General features: G+C 35.6%; 3 protein-coding genes across 9 annotated transcripts in view; 2 read left to right on the top strand and 1 right to left on the bottom strand.

The window, feature by feature from the left end:
• The window catches only part of LOC138310429 (uncharacterized), a 51,121-nt gene extending 48,902 nt beyond the window's left edge, over positions 1–2,219 (bottom strand). For both annotated transcript variants that reach the window (XM_069251646.1, XM_069251648.1), the window contains exon 1: positions 1,976–2,219. In XM_069251646.1, the coding sequence (XP_069107747.1) occupies positions 1,976–2,016 (41 nt within the window). In that variant the 5' untranslated portion in view covers positions 2,017–2,219. The remainder of the gene's footprint in view (positions 1–1,975) is intronic.
• A 515-nt stretch (positions 2,220–2,734) lies between these two features.
• Positions 2,735–7,800, top strand: LOC138310302 (eukaryotic translation initiation factor eIF1-like). Its single transcript, XM_069251443.1, has 4 exons — positions 2,735–2,901; positions 4,840–5,006; positions 6,698–6,829; positions 7,253–7,800. Exons 1-4 carry the CDS (start codon positions 2,868–2,870, stop codon positions 7,265–7,267), a joined length of 348 nt encoding a protein of 115 aa, XP_069107544.1. The 5' UTR covers positions 2,735–2,867; the 3' UTR covers positions 7,268–7,800.
• Positions 7,801–16,328: 8,528 nt separating this feature from the next.
• LOC138310353 (la-related protein 4-like) overlaps positions 16,329–19,994 on the top strand; it is a 50,512-nt gene continuing 46,846 nt past the window's right edge. For 2 of the 6 annotated variants that reach the window (XM_069251545.1, XM_069251541.1), the window contains exon 1: positions 17,000–17,078. In XM_069251545.1, coding sequence (XP_069107646.1) covers positions 17,064–17,078 — 15 coding nt within the window. In that variant the 5' untranslated portion in view covers positions 17,000–17,063. Of the gene's footprint in view, positions 16,516–16,997; positions 17,079–19,994 lie in introns of those variants that run through there. The other 4 variants (XM_069251544.1, XM_069251542.1, XM_069251543.1 and 1 more) reach the window with 4 other exon arrangements.

The following is a 19,994-nucleotide window of genomic DNA, read 5'->3' as shown; positions in this document are numbered from 1 at the left end:
ACCAAGTTCCAGAAGCCTGAGTTACCTCATCAACAATGAAACACCAAGTAAAGATGGTTTTGAGCACAGGAATGTCAACACTTTTGAAAATCATTTTCGGCTTTTCGCATCACCAAAATATGTATGGCAGCCAACCAGATAACAGCACAAACTGGACAGTGAACTATGGCCAATAATGAGTTATCCAGCACTTAAATATTCTCATTAACTGTAAAAAACAAATTCCTGATGAGAACCTGAAGAAATTATTGACCTATGGTTCTAAAATTTATAAGCACCTGACCTGTCCTAAGTGGGGCTTGAACTTAAAGTGCAGGGGCAATGATAAAATACTAACTTCTAAAAAACCAAAAGGTGACTAGCCAATGGTCATGCCATTGAGTAAGTTCAAAAGAAAAGCGACAAAATTTGTCTATGTACATTTTCTTCTTATAAAATATCTTATCAAATATTTTCTAAATATATTCTTCTAAAATATATGTACAATTCGTATCCATGTATCTACTGTTTATACAATGCAATGCTGGAATTCAAATAATCTAATTGACAGTTTCCACAGTGATCATGTCAGCATATCGAACCGACTCACTTCGTCATTGAAACGTCCTTTTTTGAGGATGTGGATTAGGCGCAGGTATGTTTGGCTAGGCGATTGGGTACCAGAGATCGAGAGTTTCAGGCCCGGATATATAGGGCACGAATATTAATCAATGAATTGTCATCCTTTATTAAATTGTGTTTCTTTTATTTTCTTCTTGAAACAACACAACAATGTTCTGTTATTTTGTTTAGTATTGATTGATTGAGTATTTTGTTTTTATATATTCCTTGACATTATTTTCGTTCACACAAACTTAGGGGTAGGGTGGTGCAAATATCATCCCCAAAATACAATAACTTGGACACAGAGTTTTTATAGCACTGTACATAAAAATAGTTTTTTTCTCAATTGCTTCATGCATTTTAAAGCATTTAACACTATTTAATTTACTAATTAAGATAATTAGAATTAATTGTAATTAAACGCAACTTTTTGTTGATATTTCTCCAGTTTAAACATCATATCCCCACAGTTGTCTCCCTTGTATTTCAAAAGCATTTAGAAATTTTAAGCAAGGACTATCAAAGAAATTAAAAAATTGTCCTGAAATATCTTAGGACTGCAAGTTAAAGGTTCAAAAACTATACTTGTATTAAAACACAAAAATAATAACATTTAGTCTAAAATAAGTAGATGGCAATTAATTGTGCATAGTATCAATATATCAATAAGCAATGAAATAAAAACATTTTCAACAGTTCATTTTAAAGTTTTTAGAACACCAGCTGGATACATGCAATCATTACCATCATCTAATGCTTGATGTGATTTAAATATGAGTCATGTTATTCACTACAAGAAATATATCAAAACTTATTTCAAATGTTGACGTTACTTCGAAATAGCAATTTTTCCTGTGTTGACATATATATTTACCTGTAATATGCGTGTACATGTGCTTATACAAAGTTTTGTCCATTTGAATCAATAAGATTACTCATCAGTGATGGACTCTTTAATGAATTAAAATGGACAAAAACGTTTTACTTAACATTGACAATGCACAATTTATCTTTCTTGAATTCCAACTTTAAACTGATAACAACACCTACACCATGATCAAGTCTGGTAAGACAATATCTGAAATATTTTTCACTGTAGTGTTGTGCAGATATTCTCGCCTATATTTTTGTACACATCGACTTGATTTATGGTTTTTTGTCAACACCATATAACAAGATCTGGTTACTTTGAAGTAAACAATCGTGTATGTTGACAACACAATTGTTTGTGAAATAAGATTGTGTTTTCTATATTTAGTGCATGTCAACGAGGCCACTGTACTAATACAATGTAGCTGCATTAGCCAGACACCGTTGTGGACTGCTAGCTTTATGATAATGATTATTTCATGTCGGCGAAAACCATACTCACTCAGTAGGACAAGACGGGTCATAGACGTCCGATTCAGACATTGTTGGATCACCGTTGCACGGCGAACATAATCTGTCGATATGAGACCAACTAGTAGCTACAAATGCAGGTTGTCTAACAGCAAACACTTGCCGCTCAAGTCGATTCAGTCGGGACGAACAGCCATTGATGATGAGCGTTCTCGCTTGTGTTGCATGAACTCTCTTCGATGTTTCTGTTCTTTATCTTTACTCTGTCGTCTCAGTGACACCTGTTTATATCAAAATAACATCAATAGATACATACATTGAAATATGTGCGTCAATAAATATGTTGATTTCTAAGTTACTTGTATACTTGCAGTTGTATAGCCTTATCGAGTTCTCTTCTCACAGCTCTCACAAGCATAAAACAAGCACATTGGGGGTTTCCTTTGGGGCACCATAGGGATATTTATTTTGGTAAAAAATAATATTTTTCAAAGTAACGTTTAACACCTACTTAAATAACAATTGCTTTGTTATTTTATTATAACACTATTACTTCAATATATTTTGATATTATTTTTCAAAATTCAAAGTATTGTGAAATACATTTTGCAATTTTAGCAAACAATTGCCCTTTTGGGGTACTTTCACAACATCCGGGCATGAGTGTTTCCCCACTTCATTGATAAGTACATGTTTATTTTTTCTAAAATTTCAATTTCTGATAAATATTTGTAAATCTAATAATTTGTAGAGTCTTTCACAAATTTCTACCTAAGAACAAACAAAAAATGTTTTGTTGTTTGTGGTGAAGGCCATTTTGATACAGGTGAACACCAAACAACACCTCTCTCAAAATCTATTAACATCAACCTTAAAACGGGTGTTTTGTTACTTCTTTTCGGTAGACCACAAAGAAAGGCTATATGAATATCGCTGGGCAGCTTCCAGGTCAACTCGGTTAGTATAAATACCATTTATCGTATCATTTTCTTACCGGAAGTAAACTTCGATTTAGCTATTTGCGTCATCAAATGGAGTTCAGTGCATACTATTGTTGCGTTTGTGAAATCGCAATAAGGTTTATGCAACAGTAAGTCATGAACTAAATGTGATATACATTAAGATTGATATCGTCATTAACATTTGTGATTAAAAACTACTTTCTATATTGTTTTGAAAACGATAATCGAGCCCTAATATCTACTGACAGTCCTGTATCGATGTTGTTTATTCTGTCAGTTTTACCAAAGTTCTGACTTGGCCTATTGCTGATGAAATTCTATTCACAAAATTGATCGCTACTGACGGAGATCCGATACACATTTTTGTTAATTTCAAAGCTATATGTCATACTAATATTAACTATGTACATTTATCAGTGGAAGCAATACTATGTTTCTTGTATTACATTATCAAATTAAAGATTGTGATTCGGTGTAGTGGTTAAGCCACTCGCCTTTCATTTAGCTGACCAGGGTTCGACCCCCTACACGGACACGAAAACTGAAGGCCTGCAGGGTTTTCTCTGGGCACTCTGTTTTCCACCCACTCTAAAACCCCTCGCTAGCTATAAAGGCCATCGAATGTTATTAGCATCACAGGGATCTGAGTTACAGTTGATATAATTTAAATATGGACCCACCAAAGTGCCAATAGAACATTTTTATACGTTTTAGTGGTAAAGATAAAAAATAAGTAAATTCATACTATACATAGTACTACAGTTATATATTTACGGAAACGGTGGAAAGCTTCCCGCTACACCATGCACCTAACTTTAGTAAATTAGTAACTGAAAAATTCACATTTCTAACAATTACAATCTGATTAAAATACAGATCCATATTATCACTACGTTGGATAAGAGGATCTGAGAAAATCCCATTATGGGTCATGTCCAGGTGACCTTTGGAAATGGCCAATCCAATTGCCGCTGGCAAAATTTTGACAGTGAATTTCAGGGGACGAAATAGTTTGAAAATCTGTCAGAATTATTTCTGTGTACTTAGTCATCTCGCCCAAAGAGCACAACAAAGCTAATCGTATATGTATGTTGGGGCGAAATGACGTTGTCAATTGATATAGCAACGTGCAGCGTGGTATAAAGGTCATCTGAACATGACCCTTAACGGGATATTGTCAGATCCTCTATTGAATGGAGTGGTTATAAGGATCTGTATTTCAATCAGATTGTAGCAATTAAGTCTTGCTGTGTGTTAAAGGCAAAGAATTTCTCACTGCATTATAAATCAAATGAATCAGTGATTTACGGAACTCGCCTAGACAAGTCCTGAACTCATGATTTTCTTGTACATGTGGGACAGACTCCCCCGACTTACCAAAATTTTGACAACCCTCTTTATTTCCTAGTAATGGGATTCATCAAAATTAGAAAATCGGTCTTCTGGACTCGCCTTAAAAAATCCATCATAAATTGCTGGGAAGTTCATATTACTATTAATCATTCAAAGTTGGATCCTTCAACCTGTGGGACCTCTTGTTGGAGTATTCTATAGTTAGCCAATTGACAATCGGTACAATGCCTAGGAAATCTTCCGTGTAGTATGTTCAGGGGTTTCATTATCAGGCAGTACCCGGTACTTTTTGTCGGTTAAACCTAGCTGTGGTACCGCTTGATTTAGGCTAAATTACATTAGATTGCCTATACAAATGATATAGAAAATTCTGGTATTTCTTTGGCTACTAGTATAAATATATGTTATGTATGATGTTGATTGTTTTGATTCTAGGCCAGAACCAGTATGAGTAAAAGAGCTAAAGTAAGATAAGCTAAACACATATTTTGTTAAAGGTTTCCAATCCAACAAACATTTTTCGTTGGAAATTTGCTTTCCTCATTATAAATCAAAATTTTATATCATTTTTTTTTTCCAGCCCAATCGGACCCCTTTTCTAATCAAAGTGCAGGGGAAGGAGGTACCGGTTCTGAAACATTCATCCACATCCGAATCCAACAGAGAAATGGTAGAAAAACCCTGACCACTGTTCAAGGGATTAATCCCCAATTTGATCTCAAGAAAATTGTCAAGGCATGCAAAAAGGTAAAATATTGAGAAATTGATGAGATGTTTTATGAACTCCAAACAACTGCATTGTATGTCTATATTGTGGTTTTCAGATAGAACTTTGTTGAAAAATTAACCTTATATTTTATATCTTATGAAACTTGGGCGAGGTATCCAAGGTTGATTTTATAGATACTGGTAGAATGTCCCAATATATAGAACATTTCTATGTAAGATTTGTACAGATTGATGTGATTAATTCTATAATTTGTATCAATCACACAATGTTAAAAAAAAAAAAAAAAAAGATTCCTGAGAGCGCGGGCAAGATTTGAATGTCACAAAGAACAAATTCAACAGTAGAACTGTGGATACATGGAACAGTCTGTACCTGAAAATGTTTTGGTATCTGCATTCCTCATGAACTCATTTAAGTCACGCCTATTAACAACACTGCAGGTTACCACTCAAATTTTCATAAAGAGGTTTCCCTCTAAACTTTGAACCGATCTATGGATTTTATGTTAAAGATTGATTGAAAAAGACAAGGTAATCTATTTATACAAGGATACCCCAAGGACTCTAGTTTGGTGCATAATTTGTTATTTGGGACCGATCGTGAAAACAAGATCCGACCGACGTCCATAATGGATTTTTGAAGAATACAGACGGTCTTTAACTACCCTATAATTACATATAATATATGCCTGATGAAAAATCGGTCAATATGTTTACTTTCATTGTTGAAAATCTTAGCGGAATGGTGTAAAATCGAAAGATGCCCTGATCAACATAGAGATTGAATAATTGGTTTTCTTTCAGGAATATGTTATATAGAAACATCTTTAAATTTCAAACACTTATCAATCGAGGTTATCACTATTTAATTGGAAAAACACTAAATCACGGTTATAGTGTGGTAAAAATCCTGTCCACTGCGACGGACTAATGCATCATGATGGATACTGTCCTATATATGAGAACAATATCTGTAGGGTAATAAAAATGGGCTAATTATTCAGTTGAATTATGATAATCAAATGTTTCTTGACACAAATCTAAATAGGATGACTTTGAAAAAATTCTGATTAATTGGTTTTAAAAATTCTTAATCGATGATCAGTTTAAATTTTTTTCGACTGATTTTTCAATTTTTTTTATTTTTTTTTTCAATCATTGGCCCGTCACTACATATACTATATAATTGTAATTAGTGTAATGTGCAAATAAGAACATGTGTCTGGCTTGATTTTGAACAAATGTGGGTAGTACATAATATAATATTTTTAATATTATATAATATAATGTAAATCATATGTACATCATATTTCTTTCAAAACAAGTCGGACACCTCTGATAAGAGGAAGCGGGGGACATAAGTCAGCCATCAGCTTACTGTTCTAGTTTGTTTTAGGAATTTCTCGATTAACAGTACATTTGTGATTTGTAGGAATTTGCCTGTAATGGTACTGTTATGTTGTGTTGTTAACTTGTAGAAATTTGCCTGTAATGATACAGTTGTGATTTATTGTAGGAATTTACCTGTAAAGGTACATTTGTGATTTATTTTAGGAATTTGCCTGTAACGGTACATTTGTGATTTATTTTAGGAATTTGCCTGTAACGGTACATTTGTGATTTATTTTAGGAATTTGCCTGTAACGGTACATTTGTGGACGTTAATTAATCAAACAAACAAACAAACAAACATTTGTGATTTATTTTAGGAATTTGCCTGTAACGGTACGGTGGTAGAACACCCGGAGTATGGGGAGGTTATACAGGTGCAGGGTGACCAGAGAAACAACATCAGAGATTTCCTAAAGATGGTTAACATTGCTACAGACGAGCAGCTCAAGGTCGGTATTGTTCATTGTACAATAAACAAATAAATATCACAAAGCAATATAGCATTGAAACTTTAGATAAAATTATAAATATACTGTATTCAACCCAATAGGCACCCATGCCCCTGTAAGCGGCCCCTCCTCCATTTGAGACCTCGCTTTCAATTGGCTTCGCAATAATTTTGTCTTAGTAAGCACCTTTTTATTTTTTAAGCCCTGGCCTGGGTGCATATTGGGTCGAAAATGGTAGATAATTTTGTGTGATTCAAGTTGAATATATTGAATAATCAAATTAGGGTTGCCAAACCAGGAGTTTCAGGTAGAACAAGAAGACCTATTGAGAGAAATGTAACACAATAAGAATTATTATTTTCCTCCCTCCTTATTTATAACTGTGATAGGAGCATAACTCTCTATATTTATTTTTGGTTTCAGGTTCATGGTTTCTAATTTGTAACATTCTGGGGGACAAGCTGCCAAATCTATTCATCAGCTGATCATCTCATTACCAACATCCCTCCCCACGGAAGTGGGCTGCAGCGGTTTGGTTGTAAAATTGGACTAATGAAAGAAAGCCTTAACTTAAAAAGTGAATAATTCAAACATGGATATCAAAAAATAATATTTATTGTTCTATAGGGCTGGACTTGGGGTAACAGATTTGGAGAGATGTGAACAATTTCCTGGTCAAAATTGAAAGAAATCTTTAAAATACAGTTGTATCTGGAATAGGGTGGATTGGCTCATTTTTCCACAGTGATATTGTATACCTTTCACAGTGAGTAGTGTTAGAACAACAAATCAAAGTTTTTTTTAATCCATTCTTTTATTGGTTAGGAGTAAGTCTAAAGGTTCTTTTGAAATAAATAGCAACATGTCTAGAGTAATAGTGATCCAGGCCCTGAGATATTTTGTACATATTTATTGTAAACATGCATAAGTATTGTCATTTTGTCATAAAATAAAAAAATTTGATAATAAAATGTTTTGTGTTCTGTGTTTATAATGATCGGTCAACGCTCATGTGAACATTTATATGATTAATGGTGATATGGGGGTTTCGAGATCCATAAACAATGTGTGTATAGTACAATTTACGGTCGATTAGTTCCACCGTATGGTGATTATAACGTGATCATTTGGCATGACAATGATATACTGGAAGGACCGGAATAGGCAGGACTAATCAATGGTAAATTGTACTTATCCACCTGATAACCCCTGTATTTATATCAGCGATATTCATGATTTGTGTAAGGATATTTCCAGTGGTGTTGGAATGACTTTCAATTTTAATCAATAATCCATGGATTATTATTTTTCAAAAGACTGCTGATTATGAATGGCGATTATCGGCTATCAAAATGGGAGATAGCTCGTGCTTATTTCATACTATTCTGACCCTTTAATATGATATGTAATGGTGCAAAAGCACAGTTCAAAATGCTTTCAAACACTTAACGACCAATTTTTATGTGAAGTGTATCAGAGTTTCTTCCCTTACTGAAATAAATTCTATTGGTTCTGACCGGGTGAAACAAAGGGTCACATCTGAAGTTGATTTCCAGATGATAGCTTGAGAACAAAGTGATGGATTTTGATCAAACTTCACACAATGTAGCATATGAGAAAATACAGCATGGGATTGGTTTTAGGGTCAAAAAGGCAACTGCAAAGGTCACTTTGTCTATAATATTCTAGTTGTTTCTGGAAGATAACTGGAGAACACATCACCAGTATTTGTTCCATTTTCATACAACGATAGCATAGGAGGTGACATTTTTGGATTGAATTTCGGGTCAAAAGGTCAACTACAAATTAAAGGTCACTGATTGAAATAGATTGCTTCACAAAATATTAGTTTCTAGACCATAATTTCAGAACACATCAAACCAATTGATGGAATTTGATCAAACTTCACACAATGATAGCATATGAGAAAATCAAGAGTGGGATTGAATTGAAGGTCAAAAGCTCACTGTTATTAAAAATAAATTGTTTCACAAATTTTAGGTTACATGCGATACTTTGAGAATACATCAACAGAATTTGTTCAAACTTCATACAATGTTAGCATAATTAAGCAAAATAATAATAACTCGCCATTGATTATCATTCAATGGACCTCTCCTTAATAACAGAAAGGCCCAGGGTACTGATATTTGGCCTACAGTATGCTGGGATGAATGACCTTGATCTTCATTCAAGGTTACAAGATCAAATAGGCTAAGATCTTTAAAACAACTTCTTGTGAAAAACTAAGAGACCTAATATTGGGTCAGTGACATGCTGGGATGAAGGGCTACCATCCTTGTTAAAATGAATGACCTTGACCCTCATTCAAGGTCACAGGGATCAAATGGCTAAAAATTTGAAACGACTTCTTGTAAATAACTAAGGCCTAGAGACCTTATATTAGGCCTGTGACATGCTAGGATTAAAGACTACAAAGTTTGTTCAAATGAATGACCTTGACCTTAATTCAAGGTCACAGGGATCAAATAGACTAAAATCTTTCAAATCTTTTAAATAACTAAAATTCCTGAAGACTGGTTATTGGACTTGAAGCATGGTGGGGATCAAGGGACCTTTATTCATAGTCTTATTCATCAAATATATCAGAACCAGAGCTTCTTGTTTTGAAAGAGTTCTTTTGTATTGCCGTAATTGTTCTCCACTACTATATCCTTTGAGGTGTTGCATTGTGCCAATAGTCGGACGAAAGTTATGGGCCTCTTGTTCGCCATGTAACCTTGGATGAATGTCAAGGTAATTCACATTATCAAATTTGGTAGGTATTTATGCCAGCATGCAACAGTCTTAATATCAAGTCTCTAGGCGTTCTAGAACTTCACATGAAGTCTAATGAATATTTTTTGGCTTATGTGACCTTGTATGAAGGCCAAGGTCATTCATATTAACAAACTTTATAGGCATTTATATCCTACGGACCAAATATAAGGTCTCTATGCCTTCCAGAACTTCACACGAAGTCATTTGAAGATTTTATAATTTTTGGCCCATATGATCTTGAATGGAGGTCAAGGCCAATCATATCATCGATATTGGTAGGCATTTATGTCAGCCTGTTGCAGGCCTAATGTGATCTTGAATGAAGGTCAAGGTCACTCATATCAGTAAACTTGGTAGGCATTTATGTCAGCATGCTACAGACCTATTAGATCTCTGGTCTAGATCTTGAGAAGAAGATTTTTAATGATGTCGCGGCAGTCATCCTTGCTGGAATATTACCACGCCTTGAACTTTCCTGGTAGACATGTCCTATCGCCATTCCTCAGTCATTCACAAACTTGCTGCTCAAGCTGTCATATAACCATTTACTAAGACACGTAATTGGATTGCCCAATAGTGATGGAATTGGATTTCCTTGAATAAGAAGACGAAATTGTCTTGTCACTTGGCCTTCTTCACCATTAGACATCTTGATTTGACTGGCTTTCATTTCATTCTGGCCCAGGATACTGTCTCCTCCAATGCTGTCGTGATCTGCCTTGCTCGGACATGAAATGTTGCGGTAAGTGTCATTCCATCCATGAATACCCTTCTCTGTGGCTGTCTGATATTAGTTCTAGACAGCGGGTCTCGTGTCTTAGTCTTCCTAGCTGCAATATTGTAATATGTAAATGCATGTATACGCATAAAATAATTGGAAACCTACAAAAAAGTATAGAAAACTGTGCCCGAGTGATTTTCGGAGGCAGCGCTCCACTACGACACATAGGGACCAATTCGTTCCCGGCCGAAAGGTATAGTAGGCCGGGTACGTATATTCGTTCTATAGTCTTCCATGCCTCGATGATCATGTTCATTAACGTAATGAACAACACTACAAAATTGAACAGCATGTCAAACTCCCTTTCACCGATTTCTGCCATGATGTTCCTTGAAAATAGCTTTGGATAATTTCCTTCACTTTCTCTTGGATATGGTACTGGTCTAGGGCAATTGTCTATCAAACTCTGAGGACAGTGCCATACGCATTCGCCAATTCAAGCCGATCCTCAATACTGCAGTGCTTCCGATCACTTACAATCTCTACAACCATGGACTATCTAAGAGTAGAATGGAGGCAACAGAACAGAACATGTAATTTACTCCTTTTAAAAGATCGGTAAAACGCTACACTGTGGTTGACGGTGTGGCTTTGGAGTTGGACCTCGCTCTGTCTCTGTAGTTTTCAAAGGAAGTCTCTGCAGGCCTGTGATTAGTTCATATTTTTTTCCTCTGAGCTGCCTTCAGTTTTACTTTGAGATAATTCAAGGGTGAAGAGATCGTAAGTGATGGAAACCCCTGGAGTATCGATGAGTCGAGTCTCCATGGTTCACCTTCACTTCCCTGATCAGTTGACTTAACACACATGTATGATCCTCATGTCCAGAAAATGTCCCGAGTACCCCACCTTTCTGTGCACACTCTCGTTTTAAGTCATTAAGACGTCATACAGAGACATCCTGAACTCATCGGATGTTATAGCGGAAATATAATAACCTGTATCCGGAGGAGTTCCTTGTGATACAGAGAGTAAGATAATCCTTCCACGTTGAGCAATGCTATTGTCCTGAACTGTCCTAACCTTTTGGTTAGTATCTTCCTACTTTGAAACAGCTTGCAAGCATGCTGGTATTCTTCCTTTCCTCCAGACCACTTTCAGAACTTCCCAAAGTCTGTGTAGAAGCTTGTGACATATCTTAAACACCTTGTACGGAATGTCATTTGTTCTTCATCCTATTATTGCAGTTGTCTCTTACAACTTCTGTTAAATCCCTCGATGTTGGTTCCCTTAAATCCATTGGTCTATCTGGAATGTTTACAGGCTCTTTTTTTCATTTGACCTCGAAGATTCCTCTCTGTCTTCTCAGATGTCAGCTTATCCTATTCAGTAGCTTCTGGTATTCTTCAGCTATAGAATAGTGCCCGAATACAGTTGTTGGTGTTGCTGCTCAACTGTCGACGTCGTCGTCAGCAAGTTATGCCCATCCATCACTATATCACTGAAGCATGCCGCCGAAGACACCAAGCAACACACACTCCACCCGGTCACATTATACTGACAACGGGCGAAACCAGTCGTCCCACTCCCTGTATGCTGAGCGCTAAGCAGGAGGAGAAACTACCACTTTTATAGACTTTGATGTGTCTCGGCCAGGGGACAGAACCAGAGCCTTCCTCACAGGGGCGAACGCTCAACTCAAGGTCAAAAGTGAGGCAGTGCCAAGGGAGGCATTAGGAAAGATAAAGTCGGTTAGGAAGAAGGGTAGGAAGAAGAGAAAACGATAAGATCCTAAATATTGTCGCCTTTTACTACCATGCAGTAGTGGCAGCAGGTACAATTCGAACGCCCTACCTGCAGACAGATTTCCTGCACATTCAACATGGAGAATGTTTGCAGCACCGGGTGTGAAGGGCAGAAACAGGAAAACAGCAGTGGACCGACTGTCAAGAACAGCAGAGAAGTCGTCCATCTGACTGTGGTGGAAACGATAAGACACGAGCTGGAAGTTATCCACAGTCAGGCACAGATTTGGCCAATCACTGTTGTCTCGCCATCTTGGGGAAGTTCCAGGTTAGGAGTCGAAACGTCCAGGGAGAGGTGGACTTGGCTGATGACGATTGTGGAGCTGTAATCCAGAAGAGAGTATTTAGGTAAGATACTATCACTGTGTATAGTCGTAATGCTTGTCTCCACCATCACTGCATCCTCGATACTCCAGTGGTTCCGATCACTTACGATCTCTACACCCCTAGACTATCTCACAGTGAAATTGAAGGCAGCTCAGCGAAAAACATTTGACCAATCACAGGCTAGCAAAGATTTCCTTTGAAGACTACAGAGAGAACGATGCCTAACATCAAAGCCACACAGTCAACCACAGTGAACCGTTATACACCTCTTTTGATGTACATCAAATGACTAAATTACCTGTTCTATTCTGTTGCCTCCAGTTTTACTATGAGATAGTCCAGGGGTGTAGAGATCGTAAGTGATCGGAACCCCTGGAATATCGAGGATGCCATCACTGGGAAGGTTAACTCGTTTCCTCCCAGGGCACACATCTTTTGCACATCCTAGAATATGTAGCTTGGTCTTGATAAATACGTTTCACTACGGCACATGTCATATTATAGTCACATTTGTTTGGACAAGCCTGTTCATGACCTTTGTATGAGATTTGTTCGGTTCATCCTCCCTCCCACCCTCTCGGAAAACCATCTTCAATCATTTTTATGTTCTCAGAGGAGAAGTACATAAAATTACACTTTTTCACTATGGGTCTACAAAATGACTCTGGTCATTCCTCTGTAAGAAGATGTGATCTTCACTATGAGTGTACGGAATGGTCCCAATCATATTTGTCTTTAAGAAATTGTGCTTTGCACTATTGGTCTACATAATGATATCAAGCATCGTTCTGTAAGTAGATGAAAGCATATCTACACAAATCACACACTTTACAATTACTAAGAACGCTGCAATATATGAAGTTGTAGACTATGATTAGACTTCATTTCATTGCGCATCCTCGATACCCCTGGGGTTCCGATCACTTACTATCTCTACACCCCTGGACTATCTCATTGTAAAACTGGAGGCACCCAGAACAGAACAAGCAATTTAGATATTTGATGTTCATCAAAAGGGTCGTATAACGGTACACTGTGGTTGACTGTGTGGCTTTGAATTAGGGCGTCGCTCTCTCTGTAGTCTCAAAATAAATTTTTGCTGGCCTGTAATTGGTTCAGATTTTTCCTTCTGAGCTGCCTTCGGAACCTCCTGGAGTATCGAGGATGTTTACTGTGCTGTAAACGTAAATATGTCAACGTCCATTTTAAATTCTTGTATTTGTCTATTATGTCTATTATTTGAACAATATCTGATTTTCAATCATGTATATATGTGTCAAATTGACACAAAATACATACACGTGGTGCATGCACAATTATCCCATATAAGCATAGTGCCATAAAGTTTTTCCTGGATTCAAGAAGCTCAAAATTTTCGATGGTGGTAATGGTGTAAAGTAAGTAACCTTTGCAACCGAAGAAAAATACTAATTTGTCTATTCCTGTTTTTGATAGGGGAAAAAGTTCTATTCGTCAGCGGTGAAGCACCTTTAAACCTCCTTCATATTTAAAACAGGAAGTAGTTCTCTTCAAATTTTACACACTCGCTTACATTAAAGATGCTCCACCGCTGACAAATGTTTTTTTTCCCACTATTATAAACAGGAGCAGACGATTTAGTATTTTTCTTCAGTTACAAAAGTTACTTACTTTAGACCATTACCACCAATGAAAAGTTTAAGCTTCTAATTTTACTTCACGTTAAAAATATAAAAAATAATTAATTGCATCCCGAAAAAATTCCCTGCCACTATATCCTATATGGAATGAAGTACTGATTGCGCATGCACCAAAGGCGAAGTAAATTATTTTATATTATTTTTTTGTGTGTTAATTATATATATACACGTATATATACACGATTAAACACCAATTATTGTTCAAATGATGAATACCATTTATGCTCTGTCGGCGGTGAAGCATCTTTAAAGACTCGAACATAGAACTCTCAAACAACGCTTATATTTAGGAAACTTAGAAGATAGTCCACTTTGTACTTGTATATTATCCTCGATACTCCAGGGGTTAGTATCACTGACGTTGTAATAATGTTAGTGATAGTAATCCCTGGAGTATCGATGATACCCCAGTTGTGAATCAGTCGAAACAAAAGATCATTTTCTTCTATCATGCTCTAACCATACTGTTTTAGACAAAATACTAATAACTGCATCAACTAGAAAGTGTTTTTTTTACTACTTTTTTGTTTTGGTTTTTTTATTTTTATTTTTTTTTTTTTTAACTTTTCAAAATGTAAAAGTTACATTCGACATCAGCACACAAATCATTCACTCATTCATCATCATCATCATCATACATATACTCAATAAATATACAAAGTCATTACAAATAATCACCATATCCCACAGTAGCAAATTATAATTGATTACCATTATCACACTCCGTAAACACTATAGTTACAGCTTTGCACATTAACATCATCTCTCAATTCGCATCATCATTACCATAATCATTATCATTGTCAAAATATCCTTACTACATGTATTTTAATATCATGATCAATAAATCTTATATTTTGATATCATAATCAATGTTATCACATATCCTCTTATCCTCAAACATAACATTATATATGATATCACCCACATTTTTTTACTACTTTTTTATCAGTGATTATGTGCACGTCAATATCATAACACCATATTTGATACCTAGGTAATTTAATGGGTATGTATATTGTCAGAAACATGTAAACATATTCATAGAGATTGGCAACTCCGCCATTTTTACGATCGGCAGATGTACCTATATATGTGCTTAGGCGTTGGTTTTTTTTAGATAAACCCTTAAAGATGCTCCACCGCTGACAAATGGGATAAACAGGATCAGACGATTGGGTATTTTTCTTCAGTTACAAAAGTTACTTACTTTACACCATCACCACCATTGAAAAGTTTGAGCTTCTACTTTTACTTCAAGTTAAAAATATGAAAAATAATTAATTTCATCCCGAAAAAAATCCGTGACACTATATCCTATATGGAATGAAGTACTGATTGCGCATGCACCAAAGGCGAAATAAATTATTTTATATTATTTTTTTTGTTTTAAATTATGCATATGCATATACATATATACATAATGATGTACCCAACTACTAAAAGAAAACGAAACTCCTACATGACTATTTAATGTGCCTACTAAAAGAACGATAAATCCTACATGACTATTTAATGTGCCTCGTGTTACCGTAGGTTCAGGCCAACAACACAACACAGCTGGTTGCCATAAAAGGAAGTGATTTATATCGCTAGTATCTTGAAAATCAAACACCAGATACAATCATATTCATTACCAATTCCATTATTCGTATACGCATGTAAAACCACATTTATGAATAACACCATTTTAGCATAAATTGTGTGAGTTGTGCTGAAGATTCCTAGATTTTTGTAGCAAGGGGCACTTAACTAATCATCACTTATAAATATATCACCGTAGGCGAAAAAATGTGCACTGTTAAACACACGCAATTACTGCTCGTTGGGAATTTATTTACGAAAAATCTTTCGCGTATTGGTTATCATTCTGCTTGCAATACAGTCTCTAGTTAAAAATAATGTTATGACATACGTGTAGCAAGCCATGTGTTTTCCAATCAAATTTTCCCTAAGGAACCTCAACCGCAGTGCGTCACAATGGCCCGCCTCTCTCCCGCCAAATAGCACACAATCCGTAATTTCACACTCCAAATACACAAATTTGTAATGCTTTCATCATTACTGATAATTATAACAATCTTATAGTATGTTAATGTGAATAAATATCCAGAGTTTTTAACATTTGTTTATTTTGTTCGTATCCTGCATGTTTTCTACATCGCGGTTGCCATGTTGGATATGAGCGGCCCATGTGACTAGGCCTAGTGAGGAGATAGGCCAACCTGCTTGATAGCATTGAACTGCATTTTCGTCTCCTAAGGCAGCGTTTTCTTGTAAATTTTCGTCAAGGTTCAACTGATATAGTTGTCAAGAAAGGCTTAAAAACGGCTTTTTTCAAGGATTTTGTCACGTAGTGAGTTTACAGCCAGAAAAGTAAGTGAAAATGTAACTTGTGTATTCGAATGAAATCATGGCACGAGTTTAGACGCCATATTCTGCAGTGTAATGTAGTGGCAGTGTCACGTGTAATTCTTATTTCTGAATATATTTCTATATTTTGAGTTATAATATATATATGACAAGGTATAGAAATATACACACTATAGATGTAAAATGATAAAATCGGTTGTTAAAGTGGTATTCGTTATAAATCCCTTCTGTCGGACGCGTTGTGACCCGCCTTGATCAAAGTGCTCAAAACCCTCGTGTTCATTGAAACAATTTGACCATGGCCTTGGTGACAGACTCAGACGGATGTCTAAACATCAAGACATCACCCATACATTCATCTATTCAAACCCAAACACCATTCCTATTGATTAAGTCATATGCAAATGATATATCACAAAACATAAGCTAGCATGCTTTCCTCGTGGAAAGCGGAAATTCGTATGTCCGTCAGCCATTTCAAGATGGCGGCGTCCATGGTATTTCCTAAATTGGACAGGTTTTGAAGATTTTTAGCCTAATACACTGTCAAAATGGTTCGAATGCAGGTAAATTTTCATATAATTTTGTAGTAGATATATTCTTACGTATATTTGCAGATCATATGATGATGCATTTTGATTACATCCACCCAATATGTTAATAAACTGACGAGTGATTATAACTCCACTTTCTGACCTTGTCCTTCAGATACTCGCGGTAATAGGGTTTATTTTCGGGTCAAGTAATCGCACTCTTTCTCTCCCTCCCACCTTCCCACACATATGGTCTTATTCTCATACCTAGTAAATGCTGTAGTATCTATGCAAAGTTTTGTTATGTAAAATAATAGTATTTCATCATAGAAAGTTGGTCAAAATGACCCATGCAATTTCTAGTAGGTGTTATATGATAGCTTAATTTACATTAGCTCGGAATTACTTATCTAGCTAGGCCCTAAAGACTGACCATCAATTTCATGATCATATGTGCATCTATCACTATGGTATAGGTCCAATTGGTTTTGAAATATCAGATGGGTTTATAGATAATGTGATACGACATTTATCAAACGAGTTCAAGAATTTGATATGCCATGACCCTTTAATACGAGTGCAAGATTTTATTTATCACATAACTTTTAGTAATAGAAATTTAAGCAAAACTTAAAATTTTGTGTCTATATAAAACAGTAGAAATCCAGCTCCGATATGATGTTTCCGGCTACTGAAACAATCATGCAATGTCATATATATATAACGACGTCAAAAATGCATGTGACGTCATAATAGTATTATTACACATATGTCTTAAAATACTTATGACATGGCCAGACATGTGATAAGAATAAGTGTGAAAAAAGCAACACATTTACATGGAGACATTCTAGGCAAGTTTTGCCTATATATATTTAGCTTTATCAAAATTTTTGAAGAAGTTGTGTGTTTAAATAGTATATAATTAGAATGTATGTTTGATAAAATATGAAGACCTGATAGCTTTTCTATTGATTTATCACTATGTACATATTTTTATCAATGAGTCAAAATGTACGCTCTGTCATGAATGAACTTGTGTCTGTGTCAATACACATTTAGGTCAGACTATAGGCCTTTATCAATGAACCAACATCCCATGATTATACGATGTGAAATTGTACACATTACAACATGGTACTAGTCTATCTCTATTATAGACATCTCGAAATTTACTGGTCCGACGAACATATCTGACAAAATTTGACTCGAACCGCCTATTTTATAATCCAGTCGGCACCGACTGTCCAGCAATTATTGTGTACCAGAAGTCTGTAGAAATGGCGTCCCTGAAGTATTACGCAGGTGCCGAATCTGACAAAAATGTAAACTGCATAAGATAATCATGAAAACAGTTGCCGGGATACTAATAACATGAAGTTGTTTACTTCAAAAATTCACATTAGTGTTCGGTATGGCAAAATCTTGTTCGGTTCGGCTTGTTCGGCCATTTTTTCAAACTTTCATGATGTCTGCCATGAGTGTATCCTCTTTATGTTTTTAGTGTGAGTTAGTGTTGTATAATTGGCTAAAAATGACAATTGATCATCGGTTGGAATTGGATTCGGTTGGAATTGGATGATCATCTGATCTGATAATCGCACAAAATGATCGGTTTAATTTTGTAGTCAAATTGCCTATTTATGGCTACTTTTGCCTTCTTCATTGTAAGCATTGAAGAGAATGTAATGTTTTTTTCTTGCAAATTTTTGTCTTTAAATGGTGAAAAATATTGTAATGGAGAAATGTATGGATTATTTACACTGTAATTTGTGTTTTTATTGGAAAATTTTTGAAATCATGATGATCACAATAAGTTCTTATACTTACCTGGTAAAAGATTATAAAAATTTCTTAATCAATTATCAGATCAGTTGAGGGTCATCTAGTAGTTAATCAATTATTGTCGATCACTATTATATGTGAGTGTACTCATCACATGCTACTGAATGTCACAGCATTATCCAAATTAATAGATTTCAATGTGGTTAAGTGATATGACACCTGCATTCAAAAACAAGTTATAAAAGAAACCTGACAATGTTCTTCTACTAATAGGAATAGAAATAACTTTGACAGTGCTGGTAAACACGTTCATTTTGTCTCACTTCAAGCTGGGTATCATACACATGCTTGTATTAGCCACCATATTCTAACCATCCCTGGATCCCATTGACTTAAGAAACTTATGTATAACCTTAAAATGCAAATCAGCTTGACTTGTATATATATATATAGTTTATAATTTAAGAAACGGATAAAACAGATAACTCTTGCATTGTCAATTAAAGCATTCTGTAGCTATTTCATGTAGGCCTTAACCAGCTTAGCTTGTGAATATATCCTTGGGTTATTAGGTTGAAGCTGTTGACTTACATAATACAGGGTTTTCGAGATCCCTAAATGACATGGGTAAAGTACGATTTACCGTCGATTAGTCTCACCTTCTGGTTATTATAGCGTCACAAAAATCACGTCAGAAGAAGTCGTTGCAACTTACAATCACGGTTGGTGGTTCGGTACTTATGGACATTTGTACAGTCCACAAGCCTATAGGTCCAGCCTATCCCCATGTCTGATGAACTGTCTGTAAAGTCAAGTGACAGTTTCATATAGGGCACGTTAGTTTGTGCTGGAAATATTTTCAATTTTCCATGTATACATGTTTATTAATTATCAATAATGACGACCACTGTGGTCAATCACACAGGCAGATATTGATTTCAGCATTGTCTGTACTATAGTACATAAAGTATGGAATTCTCCTCATCAACATTGATCCATCTAGATCTGGACTCTGTCTATCTGCACTTAGTGTCCCAAGGGACAGATCTAGCAGAATTGTGGTATTATAAAATACATCAAATAATGTTGTAATCTTGTAACTTCAGTTTGTAAACTTCACATATATATATAAGTGGAGCAGTGTTTTTCCTGCCTATATATTTG

Source organism: Argopecten irradians, chromosome 16 (assembly GCF_041381155.1).
Source record: "Argopecten irradians isolate NY chromosome 16, Ai_NY, whole genome shotgun sequence".
NCBI lineage: Eukaryota > Metazoa > Mollusca > Bivalvia > Pectinida > Pectinidae > Argopecten > Argopecten irradians.
Note: the sequence above shows the minus strand (reverse complement) of the source record. Positions and strands in the feature narration are given on the sequence as shown.

Coding starts and splice junctions, on each gene's coding strand:
- LOC138310302 (XM_069251443.1), top strand. CDS start 2,868: ATGAATATCGCTGGGCAGCTTCCAGGTCAACTCG. Junction 2,902..4,839: donor GCAGCTTCCAGGTCAACTCG/GTTAGTATAAAT, acceptor TTTTTTTTCCAG/CCCAATCGGACCCCTTTTCT. Junction 5,007..6,697: donor TTGTCAAGGCATGCAAAAAG/GTAAAATATTGA, acceptor GATTTATTTTAG/GAATTTGCCTGTAACGGTAC.